Source organism: Thamnophis sirtalis, unplaced genomic scaffold (genome assembly GCF_051295495.1).
Source record: "Thamnophis sirtalis isolate CommonGarterSnake01/CBP01778 unplaced genomic scaffold, rThaSir2_p1.2 scaffold_1, whole genome shotgun sequence".
Taxonomy (NCBI): domain Eukaryota; kingdom Metazoa; phylum Chordata; class Lepidosauria; order Squamata; family Natricidae; genus Thamnophis; species Thamnophis sirtalis.
In genome coordinates, this window is record NW_028261381.1 from 2,171,022 (window position 1) to 2,192,500 (window position 21,479).

The 21,479-nt window shown below is 40.8% G+C and overlaps 1 protein-coding gene across 1 annotated transcript in view; it reads right to left on the reverse strand.

Moving 5' to 3' along the window:
- The window catches only part of CPS1 (carbamoyl-phosphate synthase 1), a 166,491-nt gene that overhangs the window by 24,753 nt on the left and 120,259 nt on the right, over positions 1-21,479 (reverse strand). The window contains exons 29-33 of the mRNA XM_087706402.1: positions 16,032-16,109; positions 13,910-14,017; positions 10,842-10,931; positions 8,405-8,575; positions 4,223-4,297 (exon numbers count right to left, since the gene is read on the reverse strand). Of these exons, the coding sequence (XP_087562528.1) occupies positions 4,223-4,297; positions 8,405-8,575; positions 10,842-10,931; positions 13,910-14,017; positions 16,032-16,109 (522 nt within the window). The remainder of the gene's footprint in view (positions 1-4,222; positions 4,298-8,404; positions 8,576-10,841; positions 10,932-13,909; positions 14,018-16,031; positions 16,110-21,479) is intronic.

Genomic DNA, 21,479 nt, shown 5'->3' on the forward strand with positions numbered 1-21,479 from the left:
TATATAGTCTATGTCAGCATTCGCTGGCTGGGGAATTCTGGGAGTTGAAGTCCGGACATCTTCAAGTTGCCAAGGTTGAGAAACACTGCTCTATGTGATATATTAGGTTATCCTTCAATTTCTTGGTTATTATTTGATAGAATTTGAATTTTGCTGCAGGTATTGTTCTGCAATCAACTGATGAAAAGAGAATAACAAATCAATTGCACAGTGGTGAAACCAGCAGTAGCACCTGCTGGTGTATCTTTTTATTAAGGAGTGATTAGAGGCATCATTCACTGTTGAACGTTGAGCATTAATGCTTTAGAGAATACATTGTATTGTAAAAATATGCAAACATTTCACAAATCATGGCCGTGTCTTCAATTTAGGTAGTCTATCAATAGTATTTCACAGATTTTCTTTCCAAAATAGTGAGACATCCTACGCTATCTTCATAGTTTCAGTGCCTTAGGAAGAAAAAGAAGGAGGCATATAGCTTTCATTTGTAATAAGACATTATTAAAGCACTGGAATCGAGCTAGACAAAGAAGTACCAAACTCGAAGTAATATTCTAAATGGAACAAAACGAAAGCTTTACTAATGGAACTGTTTTGGCTTGCAAAATTTTACATCAAATTGCTCTTCTACTTCTCCCTTGAATATATCAGGTTCATGTATTGCACTAATCTATAAACCACACTTTATAAATCATGATAGTTAAGGAGATATAATATGCTAAATCAAACCCAGAAAAAGTAATCTTGAATATAATGGGCCCCAATAATTAAGTTTTATGCAACTTTCAAAATAGAAATGATCAAGCTTGTATATTAAATATTGAGAAGGGGAAAGGAAACATTATCTCAAAAGTTTAAGCTGCAGCTATGGACACTTATAAGTGGTTGGAAGTTCCTATTTAAATCTAAGCTCATTCTGTTTCTATAGCTATTCATATCCATGCATTTAAAATGCATTTGTAGAATAAAGTGACTGTTTTACCAGTGGAGAGTTATTACCTTCTATTCACTGGCAAGAAAGACCTTCACAATTTTCCTGTTTTATGGCAATTGTGAATATGGATCTTTCTAACTCATAAAAGTTAATACTCTCTCCTTTATGACTAAAATATTCTTTCTCACTATCTAACACTTAGAAAAATAATCTTCATCCCCCGGCTAAAATATTATTCCTTTTTTCTTTTGTTTCTGATGAAATCAAGCCCTTTCAAAAAGTTAGAAGGACAATAAGCTTTTCTTTCTCCATTAACTAGCCTCAAAGCAAAATTTGCTGCAGTTGTGACTCTGAGTTCAATTTCAGCAGCAGAGTGATAATGATAATAAAATTCTTGAACGATATAGGACATGTTCTAGTATTAGCTATACAATATTAAAATTTCATGCGGCCTTTATATGTGAAAAATGGACATTGTAAATCAATCAAGTTCCCTATAATTATATTGCAATCCTAAAGTACATTTTTGGAACTAATCTATTATTGAATAGAACTGTGTTTATCACCTATTTGGAGCACCTGGGCGTAAATGTGTTTAGAATCATAAAGATCAATATAATGATCCCTTCATTTCAATTTACAGTATACTCTGATTTATTTATAACATTTCATCAGTCCTTATTGACTTTAAAACTAATTCCCATATAAATTTAATCACCATATTCACTCAAGCTAAAACCAATCATAGCTATGTTGCAAGTATAGAAAATTCCTGAGTAGGAAATATAAACTGTGCCCATTTCTGAGATCATACCCATAATACAGACGCACAGGTGTATGTCAATATGAGGTTCAGGTAATTTTTCTCTTTGAAGAATGTTTACTAAAATGATAGGGGTAGAATTATGCAAATTCTTCTTTCTGATTCAGTATATAATCTTGCATATCAGTCAGAATGCATCACTTTATATTGATGCTGTGTAGCTCAATCATAATAGTGCTGGAAGGAACCTTGGAAGTCTATCGGCCTTGTTTTCAATGGTATCCCTTTTGAATACATGTAGACACTCAAATCCCAAAACACAGACTGTTATCATGCTTAGTCAACATTACCAAGTTAATATTTACATTGTGCACATGCAGTAAGGTGTCAGGCCTGCAATTGTATTCCTTTTAGAATTTTGGCCAGCCACACTTTCTCTTATTTCATTATGTTGTTTCATTAGTATAGTGGATGGGAGGGGGGAATAGAAAAGAGTAGGATTGTGGAATGTATTGTTGTCATTCTTTATTAGAAGCCAAGGTCATCTTTTGTCTCTGCACTTTTACACCTGACCGGAAGCAGCTGGGTGTGGATGCCAGCGTGGAAGAAGAAGATTGGACCATGTGGTGGATTGTGGGTGTGGGGACAAGATCCTGAACTTTTAACTGGGTGGAATTCTGATGTCATTTCCAGTATTGGGATTCCATAGCATAATGCCAAGATGTCTGGTTTATTAAATTGGAACTTTAAGGATAGTTTTGCCTTGGACTCTGATTTAATTCTACATGATACTTGACATAAGGTTCATTTCCCCCCATTCTCAATTTGGAGTACCTTTCACAAGAACCTAAATATTCAGTCCCTGAATTGGAGAGATTTAAAAGAATGGAATATTTGGAACAGCTGTCAAAAAAAGTTTAATCAAAATATTCAGCTCAAATGTTAAACTTTACCATATTCCTAGACAGATGAAATCCACCATCCACCATTGGGTAGCATGATGAAATATCTACTTTGGGTAATTTTACACCATTTGTAGTCCTAGACCAGGGGTAGTCAACCTTTTTATACCTACCGCCCACTTTTGCATCTCTGTTAGTAGTAAAATTTTCTAACCGCCCACCGGTTCCATAGTAATGATGATTTATAAAGTATGGAAGTAACTTTACTTTATAAAATTTATAAAGCAGAGTTACAGCAAACCCCCCACCGCCCACCATGAAAGCTGGAACGCCCACTAGTGGGCGGTAGGGACCAGGTTGACTACCACTGTCCTAGACTATAGAAAGTATTGTGGTATTGTGCTAAAAGTAGACTGTTCCTGGATCAGGCATATTTGGGGCTATATTTCTGGCGGAAACCAAATTAAATCTGGAATCCTATTGAGATTATACGTCTTGGATTCTAACAATAGAAAAAAATATATACATCCATGTGGAATACATGAAGGTTCCCCCCACCACCACCACATCCTATATCATGCATCATGGTTTAAAAAAGAAATCACATTATATATATATATATATATATATATAATATATATATCAGATTTTGTTAGCCTGATGTTACTTTCACATTCAAGTTCCCCCCACAACAACCCTAAGATATGAGGTGGGCTAAGAGAAAGTGGCTGGCCCAAGCTGGCTTTCATGGCTAACGCAGAACTTAATTCAAGGGCTCTTCCTTTCTTGACTGGTGCCTTAACCACTAAACCAAACTGACTAAAACCAGTTTGTTTGTTGTTGTTAAAACAAAAATGTTTTAAAGCCTGGTGTAGACTTTGAGATTTGAGATTGAGATTTATTAGATTTATATGCCGCCCTTCTCCCAAGGACTCAGGGAGGCGTACAACAATTAAAAGAAACACAAATACCAAAGTTTTTTAAAAAATTAAATGGAATATCCCAAACCCAATTAAAATTGACAATACATTTTTTTAAAAAAAAATTCGAATTAAAATTAACAGTGATCAATAAGTTGTTTTATTTTGTTCAGGCCAAGCTGGAAAAGCCAACTTTTTAGGGCACGTCAGAAGGACCGGAGGTCAGGGATTATACGAAGCTCCGGGGGCAGCTCATTCCACTTTACATCATTGAGACTATATATTCTATGATATCAAGAAATATTTCATAAAATATTATGTCTGTTATTCTAAAGTATTTATTGAAACCTGATGCTTTTCTGTGTGCTGGGAGTGGAGGGAGGAGAAAAGAGAAGGAAAGTTTTTTTTCTTTCTTTACTACTGTAAAGAGATAGGACTCAAACACTAATGAAGGGGGACATCCAGTGGTCAAACAAGTTACGTTCTACCAGATAAATTTGATATTTTTTTATGTGAAAGGCTGTTTTCAGATCATAAAAAGGTGGTTTTTTTTTTACTTCAAAGATTAGTTCACTACAAAAACAAAGCAACTTAATAATAAAAATATTACTAATGTAGTGTCATGTGAAGGTGGCCTATTCTCCAAGAATCATTTTCTGGATATTGATTGACCTTTGTGAGAAAACATCATAAAAGGTGATACCTCCCCGGTGGACGCCATTTCACATCGTAGAATAGGGTCAACATCTCTCAAACGGGGCCAGGAGAACATTGGAGCCTAGAAAATGAGAAAGAAATGTGAATTCATTTGCGACATTAATTCTCCAAAAATAGAGTAAATTGTAGCTGCAAGATGTAAGTGGACAACATTTTGGTAACCAGAACCTGATTTGACATTTTGGCAAAATAGGAAATATATTAATAGGCAGGATATTAGTGAAAGATGAAGCTGTATCAGACGTGTTGGCATAGCCAAAATGTGCTATTTCCTAAATAAGTGATAGTACCACTCTATACTGCACTGGTGATGCCACACTTGGAATACTGCATTGCGACTATACAAAAGAGTAGAGCAACAAAGATGATAAGGGGTCTGAAGGCTAAAACACATGATAAACATCTAAGGTACCGTATGATTAGAGCAACAAAGAGAAGGATTAGGGATGACGTGACAGCTGTCTTCCAGTACTTGAGGGGAAGCCACAAAGACAGAGGTGGACTTATTTTCCAAAGCACTGAAGGCAGGGCAAGAACCCATGGGTGGAAGCTGGTTAAGGAGAGATCCAACCTGGAACTAAGGAGAAATTTCCTGATAGTGAAAATAGTAAATCAATAGAACAGCTCCCGTCTTGGAATTGTGGGTGTTCCATTGCTGGAGTTTTTCAAGAAAACATCTATTTGTTCAGGTGGAATAAGGTCTCCTGCCTTGGGCAGAGGGTTGGGGGATCTCTGTATTTTATGCATTCTAGTACAATTTAGAATTTGTATTATTTAAAGTTTTGGCTTTTTTTTTAACCCAGACAGAGGATTGAATGTGCTGGGCAAATCCAGTTGTGCCTCAAAATTGGACTTATTCTCAAAGAGAATCAGAAATTATGAATGGGATAGCAGTGATGCCACTACTAGCAAATGCTAGAAAAAAAAGGAACAAAAGGGAAATGGTCCTGACATTAGCAATAGCAGTTATTCATTTCATTCATTCATTCATTTCATTTATTAGGTTTGTATGCCGCCCTATTCCCGAGAGACTCAGGGCGGCTTACAATAAAAAGGGAGGGGATATAAAAATAAAATAAAAAACAAACAATTTAAACAAACAATTTAAAATACTACAACAGCCGTAACCTCGAATGGGGCTGGATAGTTCAACAACCCCAGGCCTGCCGGAACAGCCAGGTCTTAACTGCTTTGCAGAAGGCCGGAAGGGTAGTAAGAGTCTGGATCTCCATGGGGAGATCGTTCCAGAGGGCCGGACCAGCCACAGAGAAGACCCTCCCCCGAGGAGTCGCCAGCCGACATTGGCCGGCAGATGGAATCCGGAGGAGGCCTAGTCTGTGGGATCTAATAGATCTCTGGGAGGCAGTCTCTCAAGTACCCAGGTCCGATACCATGTAGGGCTTTAAAAGTAACGACTAGCACCTTGAAGTGTGTCTGGAGACCAATGGGCAGCCAGTGCAGCTCGCGGAGGATAGGTGTAACGTGGGTGTACCAAGGTGCACCCACTATCGCTCGTGCGGCTGCGTTCTGGACAAGCTGAAGTCTTCGAACGCTCTTCAAGGGCAGCTTAGCAGTCATCTGAAGTGGCTGCAGTACTGCACTCTAACCACTGCGCCACCTCGGCTCTTAATTAAATCCTGACACTGTACCATTATACTTCCTTAATAATGGACAACACCAACTATCCATCCCCATGTGTCTGTGTCTATGTGTGTGAGTGATACATACATTACATGCAGTAAATACATATGGTATATATATTAAGCCCAGAACTGTCTCACAGACGCATAACAAGTACTAGCATCATTCCATGGTAGATAATTAAAGAAACGAGGCAGCAATATGGCAACATTCAGAATATTGGTACAGAGTAAACCATATATTTTACCCAAGACCTGACTCATCTGTTGTCCACTGAGACATTTATCACCTACATCAGTTTCTGAAAGTTTCCCTGCAAGTCCTTTCCCACGATTTGCTTTGAATGAGACAATTAAGGGGGAGAGAGAAAGGAGATGTAGCTGCCAAGCTAATCCAGCACAAAAAAAGCAGTTATGACTTGTCTCCCATTTTGTGGCCATGAAAAAAGATGGGAGGATACACCAAGTGAATGAGAGGAAGAGAGGGAAACAGAGGAGAGAAGAAAGATAGGAAGAGAGGGATAGGAGAGAGGGTAAGGGGGGAAGATGAGGAGGATAAGGAGGAGTAGAATGTAGAGAGAGGAGAAGGAGAAAGGAAAGGGAAGTAGAGTAGAAAAGGATGATGGAGGGAAGAAAGGAGGTAGGAGAGAGGTAGAAGAAAGAGGTGTATGGAGAGCAGAAGAGCCAATAATGGGTTTTTATTTTTCTGGGCATTGATGACAAGAGGAACTGATGTAATTACTACTTAATACAATAGGATATTGGCTATGTAATAGTATACATGTGATTGTATGTTATGAAAATGGAAAATAAAAAAAGTATATTTAAAAAAAAATAACGAAAAACAAAAAAGATGGAAGGAAATCATGGACTTTTCCATTTTTGATAAGTCTGCCTTCTGGCAAAATGTTCTGGGGGGAAGGTTCTTTCACCTGATGCAAAAGCAACGCCAAACTGGAAAGAAGATAGGATGGGGGGGTGCTCATCAAAGCATTGCAGGAGAAGAAAAAATTAATTCGTAATAATGTATGTATGATTCCAAAAGTTATCCCGTAGGACCGCTTCAGAACTTTTTAATTATTTCTGGCATTTTAATAATAATTATTGCTGTAGGCATTTACAAGCAGTTTTGGATTCCTAAAAAAGATTTTAACAGTAGCAGTTAGACTTATATACCGCTTCATAGGGCTTCCAGCCCTCTCTAAGTGGTTTTACAGAGTCAGCATATTGACCCCCCAACAACAATCCGGGTCCTCATTTTACCCACCTCGGAAGGATGGAAGGCTGAGTCAACCCTGAGACGGTGAGATTTGAACAGCCGAACTGCAGAACTGCAGTCAGCTGAAGTAGCCTGCAGTGCTGCATTTAACCACTGCGCCACCTCGGCTCTTGTTTAGAACAGAAGGATTTCCATGCAAATCACTTAGCAAATCACTGTGATATTACAATACCTATTTTACCATGGGAAGCAATCAGGGATAAAGTTACCCTTTTCTGCAGGTTGGCGTTCAGCTTGAAAAAAAACTAAGGGTAGTAATTTACTGAAAAGGGCCCGTCAACTATTATTGAAAACTTCCAACCCACCATGAAACACTAAACAAGAGACCAAGTTGAACAGTTTGTGAGTTCCAAAGTAAACCCCTATTTTGACCCACAAGAAAACTACATAGAGCAGTGTTTCTCAACCTTGGCAACTTGAAGATGTCCGGACTTCAACTCCCTGAATTCCCCAGCCAGCATTCGCTGGCTGGGGAATTCTGGGAGTTGAAGTCCGGACATCTTCAAGTTGCCAAGGTTGAGAAACACTGACAGAGAGTAACTTAACAAACATTTCACGGCATTGTGTTTTCAGTCATTAGCTCTCAGCTAAAATGCAAAGTGTCTTGAACACATGGTGTATTATACAGAGGGACATTGATTATGTAAACCTCCTTCATTTAGATAGAAGCAATTTTACTAAGAAGAGTGAAGGCTAGCCTATTTACAGGGACACTGAGTTCTCCATCTTCCAAATGTAATATGCTATTCATTAAACTTACTCTTTGTTTCAGTGTACAGATTTTGTTAATATGCATTTGATTTGGATGTCTGATTGTGAGTTTTAATGTGGAACTTTAATACTCAGCAGAGTGTATATTGATGGGGATGACTACTTTACCTATTTCTTCTCCCCAATTAAATGAATGGATAAATAGCAGTTAGCAATAGCAATAGCAATAGCAGTTAGACTTATATACCGCTTCATAGGGCTTTCAGCCCTCTCTAAGCGGTTTACAGAGTCAGCATATCGCCCCCACAGTCTGGGTCCTCATTTCACCCACCTCGGAAGGATGGAAGGCTGAGTCAACCTTGAGCCGGTGAGATTAGAACCGCTGAACTGCAGATAACAGTCAGCTGAAGTGGCCTGCAGTACTGCACCCTAACCACTGCGCCACCTCGGCTCTTAAAAAGAATTTAACGTTATATAGTTACATTTGTAAGTCACATAAGTGTAATTACCTAATTACTCTACATCACTCCACACATACCTTAATGCCCACATAATTTGATGGAATCATAGGATTTGTCAGTGCGGGAAGGGAGGAGTCATCGATCTGTTGCCCAATCATCACTTTAGTCGCCACGTCAATGAAATCCAGGCCAAGGGACTTGGATATAAATGGAATAGATCGTGATGCTCGCAAGTTACACTCTATCACCTACGAGGGAGATGGGAAAAAATCTTTTAACGGTTGCCTTTATATTGATTGCGAAGGAAGATAAATAACACGTTTATACCAATAACTGTTTCTAACCTTACAAATTCTGGACATTATTACAATATTTATCATATCTTTCTCTATCCTCCTGCCTACGCGCATAATGAAAAGACAGGATTTACCTACATCCGCAATGGAGACACACAATAACATGGACAAAAGTGTTTTAAATCCCCAGCATTTTTCTGAAATTACATTCATTCAAGATGGTCGCTAACAGGCTCCAAATTGTTAATCAATACTGAAAAACATTTCCAGCATGGTTTTTTATTATTTCTCAAATCTATACAAATTACATTTTCCAACAAACATAACAAGATTAGAAGATAAATATGATAGATGAAGCACATAACAATATAGATACGAAAGGGTGACAAAGGGATTATCAAAGGACAGGAACAGAACTGAGTCAGCAGCACTCTGATGTTTCCGCTTGCCATATTCCGAGGTGGCACAGTGGTTAGGGTGCAGTGCTGCAGGCCACTTCAGCTGACTGTTATCTGCAGTTCAGCGGTTCTAATCTCACTGGCTCAAGGTAGACTCAGCCTTCCATCCTTCCGAGGTGGGTGAAATGAGGACCCAGACTGTGGGGGCGATATGCTGACTCTGTAAACCGCTTAGAGAGGGCTGAAAGCCCTATGAAGCGGTATATAAGTCTAACTGCTATTGCTATTGCTATATTCGAGCAAGATCACGTGTTTGTAAAAGTAGCTCTTTGTATATAAAGAAGGTATTGTACAAGCTTAGCAATAATACATGCAGCAGCATACATTTGTTTTTAGCAATAACAATAGCAGTTAGACTTATATATCGCTTCATAGGGCTTTCAATAGCAATAGCAGTAATAGCAGTAGACTTATATACCGCTTCATAGGCCTTTCAGGCCTCTCTAAGCGGTTTACAAAGAGTCAGCCTATTGCCCCCAACAACAATCTGGGTCCTCATTTTACCCACCTCGGAAGGATGGAAAGCTGAGTCAACCCTGAGCCGGTGAGATTTGAACCGCTGAACTGCTGATCTAGCAGTAGCCTGCAGTGCTGCATTTAACCACTGCGCCACCTTGGCTCTCTCTAAGCGGTTTACCGAGTCAGCATATCGCCCCCACAGTCTGGGTCCTCATTTCACCCACCTCGGAAGGATGGAAGGCTGAGTCAACCTTGAGCCGGTGAGATTTGAACCGCTGAACTGCAGATAGCAGTTTTTTGTTTGGCTTTTCCAGCTGATGCAATGGACCTATTGTAGGGGGACTGTGAAATGGAGCTACTTCCTGAAGCGGGCCTTCAGCGTATCGACAGTGAGAGAGGGTGTGACAGTGGCTAAATTGCTTTCCTGGATTTTAGGGGAAGATATTATGGCTGAGGGTAGTGGAACTAGTCCAATGCAATTTTAACAATTGACTTCAACCAACAAGAATATATTTTTAAAAAGTATATACACTAACTTGTAGGTTGGAGAAAAGCCAAGAAGTGTTATAGTCAGGAAAAGGCAGCTGTAGTGCTTCTCTACTGATGCCTATGATAACTGGACTAAGTTAACTCTACGTTCATGAAAATCACAGAGAAATGGAAGTAGTAAATAACCCCTCTCCAGCTCTTTGCAGTCCTGACATTCTCCCCTCTCCCATTCCTATAGTTAATATTGTATCTAACATTGTAGTAGGTGATCCATCCCATAAACAAGAATACTTGGAAGACAAATGTCCTCTTTGCATTTTCTTCCATCCTATTTGTTTTTGAGCTCTCTATAATAACCCAAGATAGCAAAATAGCAAGCTCTGTATATCGCAGAGTCAAACTTCTGCCACACCAATAAGATGAGTCGCTTATAATATTCTTACAAATCTTGTTTAGTACTGATCTGATTTAAAGCAAGTGCTGAGCTAACATGCTTGCTGACAGACGGCAATTCTACAGAGCTTACTTTCTCCTCAAATTACTGCATTATCTGGACAAACGGAGCCATTCTTTCGTACCACAAAATGCCTTATACAGCAGTGAATGACAGAATATCAATGGCACATACTGTATACCCAGGAGGCATCAAACAAGGCAGGTATTATATGACTTCCTCCAGCCTGTGCTGTACAGCAAATAGCAGCAACATCCCTGACTGATTTTTGCCAGGTGTGCATGAAGAAAGAGAGGGCTTCTTAGAAAACGGGCTATTTATTATTATCTACTGTTTTCTACATTCAAAAAGGCCTCACCAAGACATCATTTCCTCTGATGAGAAACTGGATATTGAATGGCCCAGAGATAGCAAAGGTATCAGCAATCTTTCTGGTTGCAATTTTCACCTAGAAGAGTACATAAAAACACCTCATTACTAATTCAGCCAAATAATAAAAGTCCATTAAAGGTAAAATAAATAGAAATGAAAGAGAAAAGAACTTTAATTTTACCCAGGTAGCCTGAGAAATCCAATGAGACCACTCATTACACTTATTCTAATTGTAAGTCTTTTAATATTGATTTGGTTTGATTTCATATTTATCTACATCACACCGCGCTTCATCATATTTGATTTCTTGGTTGAGACTTACATACGTGGGACTGATTGGGGTAGATTTCAGGGGTGACACCGAAATATAATTTTACCCTATTTTATCTATATCTTAAATTATTGCATTCTACTCCAATTTCATTTTAGACTGTATTTTATTCCAATTCCATTTTAAATCATATTTTATTCCAATTTCATTTAAATTATGTTTTATCAAAGTTTAGTAATAATTTGTTCCTGGAACTTTGCACATTGATATGGCCCAAGGCTAATCAATAAAGACTCAATGTCAATTTGATTTTTTGATAATGCCAAACATAAAACAAAATTTGAATCAACAAAAAGAAAACAGAAATCATTTAAAAACTTAGCATCTGTTCAGTTATATTAATTTCATTCGGCTATGGTTGTCTAGGGCCTAAATGATGAGCAAACAAAACAGCGAGAACTAACAGGAGGATGTGGGGCGAGGGGCAAGGGTGGTAGACGGGTCCTTGGCTCTAAGGACACGAGAAGTGCTGAGGTGACCGGGGAAGGGAAGGGCTTCTTCCTGTGCTGGCCATACCACCCTTTCACTAGGGCTTATTTTCAGAGGATGGTGTATATTTACACCAGGGGTGGGTTTCTCGCCCCGTTCCAAAGGGTTCGGTTGGAACGGGGCCGGTGGCGTCCTCGTGCATGCGTGCGACGTGCACGTGCGTGCATGTGCGCGGCGCACGCATGCGTACTAGCATCTGTGCGATGCTCCAGCTGCTCCTGGAGGATCGCGCAGGCGCTGTATGCATCCTGCGCATGCGTGGAAGCGCAGAACTCGTCAAAACCGGGTAAGGAGCGCGGGCGGGCGGGTGGGCCCTTCGCCATTCCCGGAAGTTACTTACTTCCAGGTTCGCCAACCAATCGGTTCGCAGGGACCGCCACGAACTGGTTGAAACCCACCCCTGATTTACACCCACCCCACAAATCAGAGGTGATGCAGTGGTTAAATGCAGCACTGCAGGCTACTTCAGCTGAGTGCAGTTCTGCAGTTCGGCTGTTCAAAATCTCACCGGCTCAAGGTTGACTCAGCCTTCCATCCTTCCGAGGTGAGTAAAATGAGGACCCGGATTGTTGATGGGGCCGATATGCTGACTCTGTAAACCGCTTAGAGAGGGCTGAAAGCCCTAGGAAGCGGTATATAACTCTAACTGCTATTGCTATTGCTAAATCAGGCCTGGCCTTATTATCAGGACATGTTGTATTTTCGGGGAAACATGGTAAAAGAGCAGATGAATTCTCAGAAGACTACAATTACGATCTGCAGTGCTTATGCCATGTTCGTCTTCCTGCCTGGCAACCATCAGGCATATTTTTTGCAGCAAGTGCAAACTTTTAGCAACCCTTGATGAAAATTAAATGACTGTAGTAGCAAAGCGCAAGGATTTATCAGTTCAAAGAAAAGAGGCACTAAAGCCAAAGTAGGCAAGGGCAGCAACTCTTGATAAGGAGGACAGTCAAACAGAGGAACAAGCCCCTCTGAATGAGGATGGAAATAAACAGCAAAAGTACAGCATATTCTGCACTGCTGGAACTCAGAAAGAGTTTTAAGCTGTTGCAAATGAAGCAGGCTCTGAGAGGGAAAGGGGAAAAAACACCGCAAGGTTTTCAAGATTAATGTCAGCCCTTCAATGTAAGCCAGGTCAAAAAAATGGACTTCACAAGAAATACTGGAACTCTGTTGAGTAGAGAATCTTGAAAACCTGACAATGTTTTCCTTTTCCTCCCTCTTATATCAAAGAAAATGAAGTTTACGTTTCTTTCCAATGCCATTTGCCTTCTCTGCCTTAATTCATGGCCTCCACAAGGCCATCTCTGTGGTTTTCCCCTCTTCTTGACGCAGAAGGGAGTTAGCAATAGCAATAGCGGTTAGACTTATATACCGCTTCATAGGGCTTTCAGCCCTAAGTGGTTTACAGAGTCAGCATATTGCCCCCAACAACAATCCAGGTCCTCATTTCACCCACCTCGGAAGGATTGAGCCGGTGAGATTTGAACCGCCGAACTGCATATAGCAGTCAGCTGAAGTGGCCTGCAGTACTGCACTCTAACCACCGTGCCACCTCGGCTCTTATGGGACCAAGGAATAAGAGCTCTCAAGTTCACTTACTATAAGACTGTTCTACTGCTATGCTAGATATTTCCCTGTATGCTTTGTTGCTACAACTTTAGATAAAATCAGGGAGGAAACACAGTGGCGTGTATTAACCATTAAGCACACCAAGCACATGGTTAGGACACCAGGCCCAGGGGGCACCACTACTAAATCTATGAATTGATGTATATTATGGAGTGATAAAATACAAATAATGTTACTTTATCCAATCTAGTGCTCAGATATATTGGACTTTAGCTTCCATCATTTCTCAACTTTTGCCACACTCAGCTGTGCTTATAGAAATTAAAGTCCAGTCTTCTTGGAGGATACCAGGCTAATAAAGGAGGTACTGAGATAATATGCTTGCTCTAAATTAGAATATATTCCAGCGATTTCCTTTAAAAAAAAATCTGAGAGAGACACTGGATAAGCCAGTATCTATAGCCATAAATAATCCTATAGTATCAGCTGTGCTGACCATCAGAAAAGTGTGCAACTTCTTTGTTCAACATTTAGCTGGCTTAATATTCTGATAAATGCTGTAGTTGAATAGTTTTCAGAACTTTGAATGCATTTTTAGAACTTTGTGCATTTTAGCCCCATGATACCCCTCTGTTTTGTACAGTTGACCAAATATTGACCTTCTCTAAGGCTCCTTGACTAATTGTTTGTGCAGGAAACATCAAAGTAGCATCTCCAGAATGAACTCCTGCATCTTCCACATGCTCAGAGATGGCATGGCAGACAACCTGTTCCAAAGAGCCAAGAAAATACAGTCATTTTATAGGGGTTTACGGTACTCAGACCTAAACATGCAACTTGTAATAAGTGAAGTTACTATGAAGCCAAAATATTGCATGCATTATAGGAATACATCTGGATTATTTTTCTAAATGTCTCCCAGCTTCAGAAAAGTAATTTAGCACAAGGGTAAAGGAACTGAGCAATTGATGAAGGAATCTGTATCTCACACATCTCATGAACTTAGAAAAATGATTTTGACTCCCTCCCTCCCTCCTCCTCTGATGATACTGACATTTTTACAGAGTCATCGTAGGACACAGAATGTATGCAGTCCATTTCAAAAACCAATAATGGTTTATTATCATTAATAATATTTATTATTACTACTACCAAATATATCTGCTAAGTCCCTTGTATATGGATAATGTCAGAAGAGCATAAGGGGACTTTGCAGTTTCTAAGCATAATTAATCTACATTGGTGGACTTATAAAATCCTGCTAAAAATATCTCTCCAGAAGCATAAATTTTGCTCTATTCCATAGTAGGGATTAAGGGAGACCTAGAGGGGGTCATTCAGCCTCTTTTCATTTATTTGTCTCTGCTTCACTTTTCCTAACTGGAAAAAAAGATTTTCCTCCTTTCTTCTCTGTCGATTCATCATCAGGCAAAAAGCTCAGAGGTACATTTGTGTCATGGTGTGTCACCGCCTTAATAGACCTGCCATGATGCTCAATGGGCTTGGTTCCATGTACTTCACATGTATAGTCTGCTAAATATGATTCAGTGACTTAGCTGGGGGATTTCAAGCAGGGCTCTTTTTTACGCAGAAGAGAGTTATGGGACCAAGGAATGAGAGAACTGCTAAATTAACTGTGAGGAAAAGAAGAATATTCAACATGATAATCAGACAACTGAAAAATGGTTAGGCTGTGAATATGAGCTGTAGTCCTTTCATGGTGCAATTTTTCTGGCAAATGAAGTTTGCAACGTTTTGCAAAGTCTATGATCAGCAGAAGGAGGAAAAATGCTGAATGTTCGTGCTGGAGGGTTAAACCAGGATTATGTGGCGGTTTTTTTTTTTCTTCTGTACACACAATTCAGGGAATTCTATCAAATTGCTCTGGTCAGTTGCAATGATGAATATCTTGGGCTGTGTGAGTTATCAGACTAATCTGGTCTGGCACTACTATACATTATGACAGGGAAAGATGCCCGGCATCTAATTACCTCCCTGCGACCAATAAGATCACATAGATTAGGCCTCCTCCATATTAGATCGGCCAGCCAATGCCGGCTGGCAACTACAAGGAGGAGGGCCTTCTCAGTAGTAGCCCCGACCCTTTGGAACGAGCTCCCCGTGGAGATTCGCACCCTCTCCACCGTCCAGGCCTTCCGCACAGCCCTTAAGAACTGGCTAGCCCGTCAGGCCTGGGGATAAGGATAGCCGCCCCTCCCGAATGATGAATGTATGTTGCTTACTATTTTATTATATGTCTCTATGTCAATGTCTGTATTCCCCCTCCCTGATTTTATGTGAGCCGCCCTGAGTCCCCTCAGGGAAAAGGGCGGCCTACAAATATTAATAAAATCTAAAAATCTAAAAAATCTAATGGCCTTTGTGAGGCTTAAAGGGAAAGGTTATTCTCACTGAACACTACACCCAGCAGTTTTCTCTGGGAAGATGAAAGGCAAATAAGCAAAGGTGACGGCTTTTCGATGCATTACAAACAATGTTAAGTAAATGCAATGTTCCCTGCTGAAACTGAAAACAATAAAAGTAATTCCAACAAGCAAGAGCAAAGCAATATAATCTTTAAAGAAGCTCATACTGGGGGGGGGGGGGAAACAAGATTACTGACAAAACAATTCTCAAGGCTAGGCGGCTGTATAAAATCTTTGTTCAGTCTAACCTTTGTTTAGCTCAGCTGTAAAGAACTTCTAGTGGAGCTGAAAATGGAACATTTGTCAAGTCTCTCTATGATCATTTTATAAATCCTGGAAAGAGAAAAGTGTCTACCTTCCCATTCTTTGCAACTGCGTCCATTTCCACCTCTCTAGCTCTTTCAATGAATTTCGTTAGGACGACAGGGTGTTCCTGTTACAAAGAGAGAATATATTCCGCATTCAAGTTAGTAACTACTTTTGAAAATATTCAGTTGAGCTGGAGAAGTAAAGTTAAAAGAAAAAAAAGCGTAAGAAAATTACTCTCGCAAAGCTTTCCCGGCTCAAGAGAATTTAAAATGGAAATAAAAATACTGTAACGAAACTGAAATCAATTATACACATTTCACTAATTTTAAAGGAATGGAGACCTGAGCATACACTTGGCTGTCAAGAGTCGGCATTAAATTTCCTTCTGTGTGGAAAGTCAATCGTTCCCTATCCTCACCCTGCCACCCTGAGTGCAATTGGCAATTGTAGCCTTCAATTTTATATTCCTACAGAGATTTCTTTTCCCACCATCACGCTGTTCTTGATTCATGACACATTGGGAAGAAGGGAAAAAAAACATAGATAAATTCAAGCCTGCCTCCAATAATTCCTATATACAATCTCCTCTTGAGTTGGTAGGAAATGATATAGTCATTTTTACAGTATGTCCCAGGTGCTCCAGAAATTTTAATTTTTTAAATAAGAATGTAAGTAAACAGTCCTTTCTGCAGAATATAATTTGTGGACAAAAATATATATTTCAGCAGTTGGTGTTCCACAAATACGCAGTCTTTCTTCAGATGGAACTCCATGAAACCTCCCCTATCTTACCATAGACTCTAGTTCAGAGGTGGGTTCCTACCAGTTCGCACCTATTCAGTAGAACCGGTGCGTCAAATCTACCAAACCGGTTAGAAGAGGTTCCACCAGTGGACCCGGAAAGCAGGCCACACCTACAGAAGAGGTCCCAAAAGTTTTTGAAACCCACCACTGGTCCTTGGATATGATTATTCTACACTATCATGCTCCTATTTATAAAACTCAGTGTCTCTGTGAAAGGTAAGGATGACTACTGCGTTTGTGGTGCAATCAGAACATTGCGTGTGTTGAAGTTGTTTTAACGCAAACCAAAGATGCCTTTTGAAAAACAAGTTTACATCCTATTCTGATGCAGGCCAGTGCTGTGTGTGAGGTCATTTAAGGTGGTTCTGACAAGTGTCGTCGGCATCTTCATATCCGGTCACATGGGCGGCAAGCCACTCCCATCCGGTTACATGGGTGGCAAGCCACTCCCACAAAGGAGGCCACACCCACAGAGTAGGTTCGAACAATTTTTGAAACCCACCACTGGTCTAGTTGTTGGAAACAAGCTCTAGAAAAAGCTATTCTAAGACATTGAGGCCTATTGGTTGTTAAATACTTGGCTAACGAGAAGGCTGATTTGTATTTTGCCACTTAACATCTTTAAGGACTTAACATGTTTAAACAGTGCAAAATTATCTTGGGCAGCTACAACAATGACGCTTTGTTTATAAGTTTTCCTGACCTTCAGATTTGTTTGCCCTGGGAATTGAACAGAGACTCTGCGCTGTGAGGTGGCATTTGAAAGTTTGGCCGAAGCAACTGATTGATCTTTGAAGCAGAGATTGGGTGTCTATGTGAGTCAATAGATAAGATCTTCAGCTATTAGCTGAAAACTTTAATTATTAGATGGCTTTGTACAGGGGGTATACCCAGCTCTGCTCTTACTGCTGGCTTTGGGGTAGATTTACCCACCCCAAGAATCATTTTTAAATGTATCTATTCCAGTAAGAAAGCATTTATATATTCCCACAGGGAACCAGGTGGCTGTCAGAGAGAAGAGGACAGTGCATCCTCGCCTCCTGTTCTTTGACTGCTGCACAAGCCCACGTGGCGTGCGCTGCCCCTTCCTCTCTTGACAGCCACCTGGCTAAAAAGAAGGACGAGGTCCAGAGCCCATCCACGGGGAGAGGGGTCCCCCTCGCGTTCCTTGTCTTACTGGATGGGCTCCGGAGTCATGGCCAGCCGCGCAGAGCCTTGCTGCGGCTCCACGCCATAGAAAACATAGGTGTGTGTGCGCACCCCATAAATTACAGCCTCGGAGACTTCGTAATGGCGGGAAAAAGTTGGGAGAGGGGCTTTGGTCCTGCTCTGGGCTGTAATTGTGCTGGGCATGTGCATACCTATGTTTTCCATGGTGTGGAGCCGCAGCCGGAAGACGAGGAATGGGAGGGCAACCAGCAGGGCCTCGTCCTTCTGAAGAGGACCTGTCCCCAAAGAGAAAAACACCACTGCCAGGTATTTTAACCTGTGATTGGAACACAAGGTGACCACAGTATGTGTGTCTGTGTGTGTGACAGAGAGAGTGAGTGAGAGACAGACAGACAGACAGACAGACAGACAGACAGACAGGCAGGCAGAGGCACAGAGAGAGTGACAGAGAGAGGGGGAGGAGGGAAGGAATCAGAGAGAGACAGACAGACATACAGAGAGAGACAGAGAGACAGAGAGGGGGAGGGAGGGAGGAAGATAGGGGGAGACAGACAGAGACACAGACACACACAGAAACACACAGAGTGAGTGATTAAGTGAGTGAGTGAGTGAGTGAGTGGGAGACAGACAGACAGACACACACACACATACACACAGAGTGACAGAGAGAGGAAGGGAGGGAGGGAGGGAGACAGAGAGAGACAGAGAGAGAGAGAGTCAGATATACCCACACACACACACAGAGTGACAGATGGAGGAAGGAGGAGAGAGAGAGACAGAGAGATACAGAAAGAGAGAGACAGACAGACAGACAGACACAGAGAGTGAATGACAGACAGACAGAGAGAGAGACAGACAGAGAGACAGACAGAGACAGTAAGAGAAAGAGAGAGAAAGAGAAAGAAAGAAAGAAAAGAAAGAAAGAAAGAAAGAAAGAAAGAAAGAAAGAAAGAAAGAAAGAAAGAAAGAAAGAAAGAAAGAAAAAGTGGTAGTGAGAGATGAAAGAAAGAAAGAAAGAAAGAAAGAAAGAAAGAAAGAAAGAAAGAAAGAAAGAAAAGAACATATGACCACAATTGAGCCCAAAATTTTGGTTGCTAAGCAAGAGGGTCGTTAAGTGAGTTCCACCACATTTTCCCAGTTGCCCACTTGGTCACATGACCATCAAGCCACTCCCACAAAACAGGCCACACCTACAGAAGAGGTTCTAAAAAATTCTGAAACCCACAACGGCTTTCTCACTTCTAAAGGAGTTTGGATGTTTTCCCCCCGTTTACTGACATGCTTAGAACTTATCAAGAGTGCAACATTCTTCTTTAGAATCCAGTTCCTCAACAGATCTTGGCACCATTTCTCAGCTTTCCTAGCTTTTCCATAACTTGGTCTCTTAATAACTGTATTACAAACACCCACGGTTTATATCCTGGCCAACCTTAGCCAAAGGCTAACGCAAGAAGTAAGACTCCTTACAGTCTCTCCTTCCCCTCTTTCCTCTTAGTGAAAATTTAAAGCGCCAAAAGCAGAAGGGGTTTATTATTGTTTTAGTACCTGGTGTTGGTGTTCTATAGGAATTATAATGCACAATGAGCTTCTCTTCAACAAGCAGGATAAGAAATCAGAGCCATAGAAAATCTAACTCTGAACTGGGAAGAAATCTGGGTGGAAAAGCTGAAGAAATGAAAGGTACCCCATGCCAAGCTACCAGGAACCTGAGTGGGTATAACTCTTTCCCCCACCTCTGTTTAGCAGGATTGAGAATAAGTTAGATGCTGATGAGATGTGACAAGGCAAGGACAAAGGAGAGGTGAAAAAAGAAATGAGGACCAGATGAGAAAAATAGCAGAGGAAATAATGAGGGAAATACAGGGAAAAGGTGTTTTAAATCTTTCTTCCCAGTGGCACAGCGAGATTCTGGACTTTAGTAGTTAAAACTTAAGTCTGTTTTAGTTCCAAGTGCCATGTATGGACATGTCTACAGCAGTCAGAGATGAGTTCCTACCAGTTCGCACCAGTTCGGTAGAACCGGTTCGTCAAATCTACCGAACCGGTTAGAAGAGGTTCCACCAGTGGACCCGGAAAGCAGGCCACACCTACAGAAGAGATTCCAAAAATTTTTGAAACCCACCCCTGACAGCAGTACAGTATTTACCCTGATTTGCCATTGGCTCTATTCATTTTTTCCAAAAAAAATTTAGGCTACTTTACATTCCTGGAAATTCCTGGTGGTCTCCTGTTCAAATGATAACCATATTCAGTCTTTAGAAAACAGTTGAAATGGGCTAGATGCTGCCACCTGCTTTGACTGAATTAAGTTGGAGATGAGATGTTTAAATTTAAATTATTGACTTAAAAGTAGAGTAAGCTGAATCTGCAGTATCCGGCATTTTTCCTACTCATTCTGCTGTATAATATTCTGCCCAAATCTTGTCCCAATATTTCTCCCCGTTATGGATGCCCTGCCATGGCTATATATTTTCATGGCCTATCATTCAGAATGGTATAATGTCTAGTCAAATAGTTTGTTTGTTTTTCAGAATTACCTGCTAACAGATTTTACTTGGAATTGTAGGAAGTTATCACCCAGCCCTCTCCCAGAAAAATGAAATATCCTAGGAAATATTGAAAAGGCAGAATATTTCTCTGGATGCGAAAAGAAAGAAACATGTTTTAAAAGACAGAATAGCTCCCTGTAGCTTCCTGCGCATCCCCACTTTGTCAATGGGCCATTAAGAAGGCCAAGCTAGTCCACTTTACATAATAAAGACTTCTCCACTTCAGCTCCAGGGGGGATGGGATTAAAGCATGATAATATTGGCCCCAACTCACCACATGGCATCTAAGAACTCAACCAAACCTGGATTCAAAACACAGCCTAGAGAGTAGCCCCTGCATGGCCCCATGGGAGTCTGACAACCAATCAGAATACATTTCTTACACAGGAACAGGAAACAGAGAGGTGGGATGGAACAGGGTATAAAAAGCCTAGCAAGCCCCTCCCTCGGCCCTTCTCTTCTTCTCCACCAACATTGAAGCATGTGATCACCTTTTCTGTTCAGGGCTCAAGCCATGTGGTCCTGTCCACCAATAAACCATCTTTCCAAGCAGCCTCCGTGTCTCCAGTCTCTTTTCCCCCACTTGGAGCCGAACCCAGAAGGACATTTCTTTCATCAGAATCTTGTTTGCCACTTTTCTTCGCGTCTGAAACCTTGGCAGCATCAGTCAAGCGACTGTGATAGTGCGAAAGCACTGATGGCAATCTCATGGTCCAGGAAGCCAGGCAGGCGCAGAAGGATCTCTTCATAAATCTTAACTGAATTTCTGATTCTCAACACACATTCAGTGTGTGACTCTAAGCCAATCACACAGAGCACCACATTTTCTAAAAGGAGAGTGCTCCCAGCTGGAACCAGATGTCCAAAGTGATTGGTATGTTGGATGTTAAGCTCTTAAAAATCCAGTCTAAGTGGCTTGATAGAAGCTGCTGGCTGGCTGATTTTTGAAAGCTGAAGTCCTGACAAAAAGG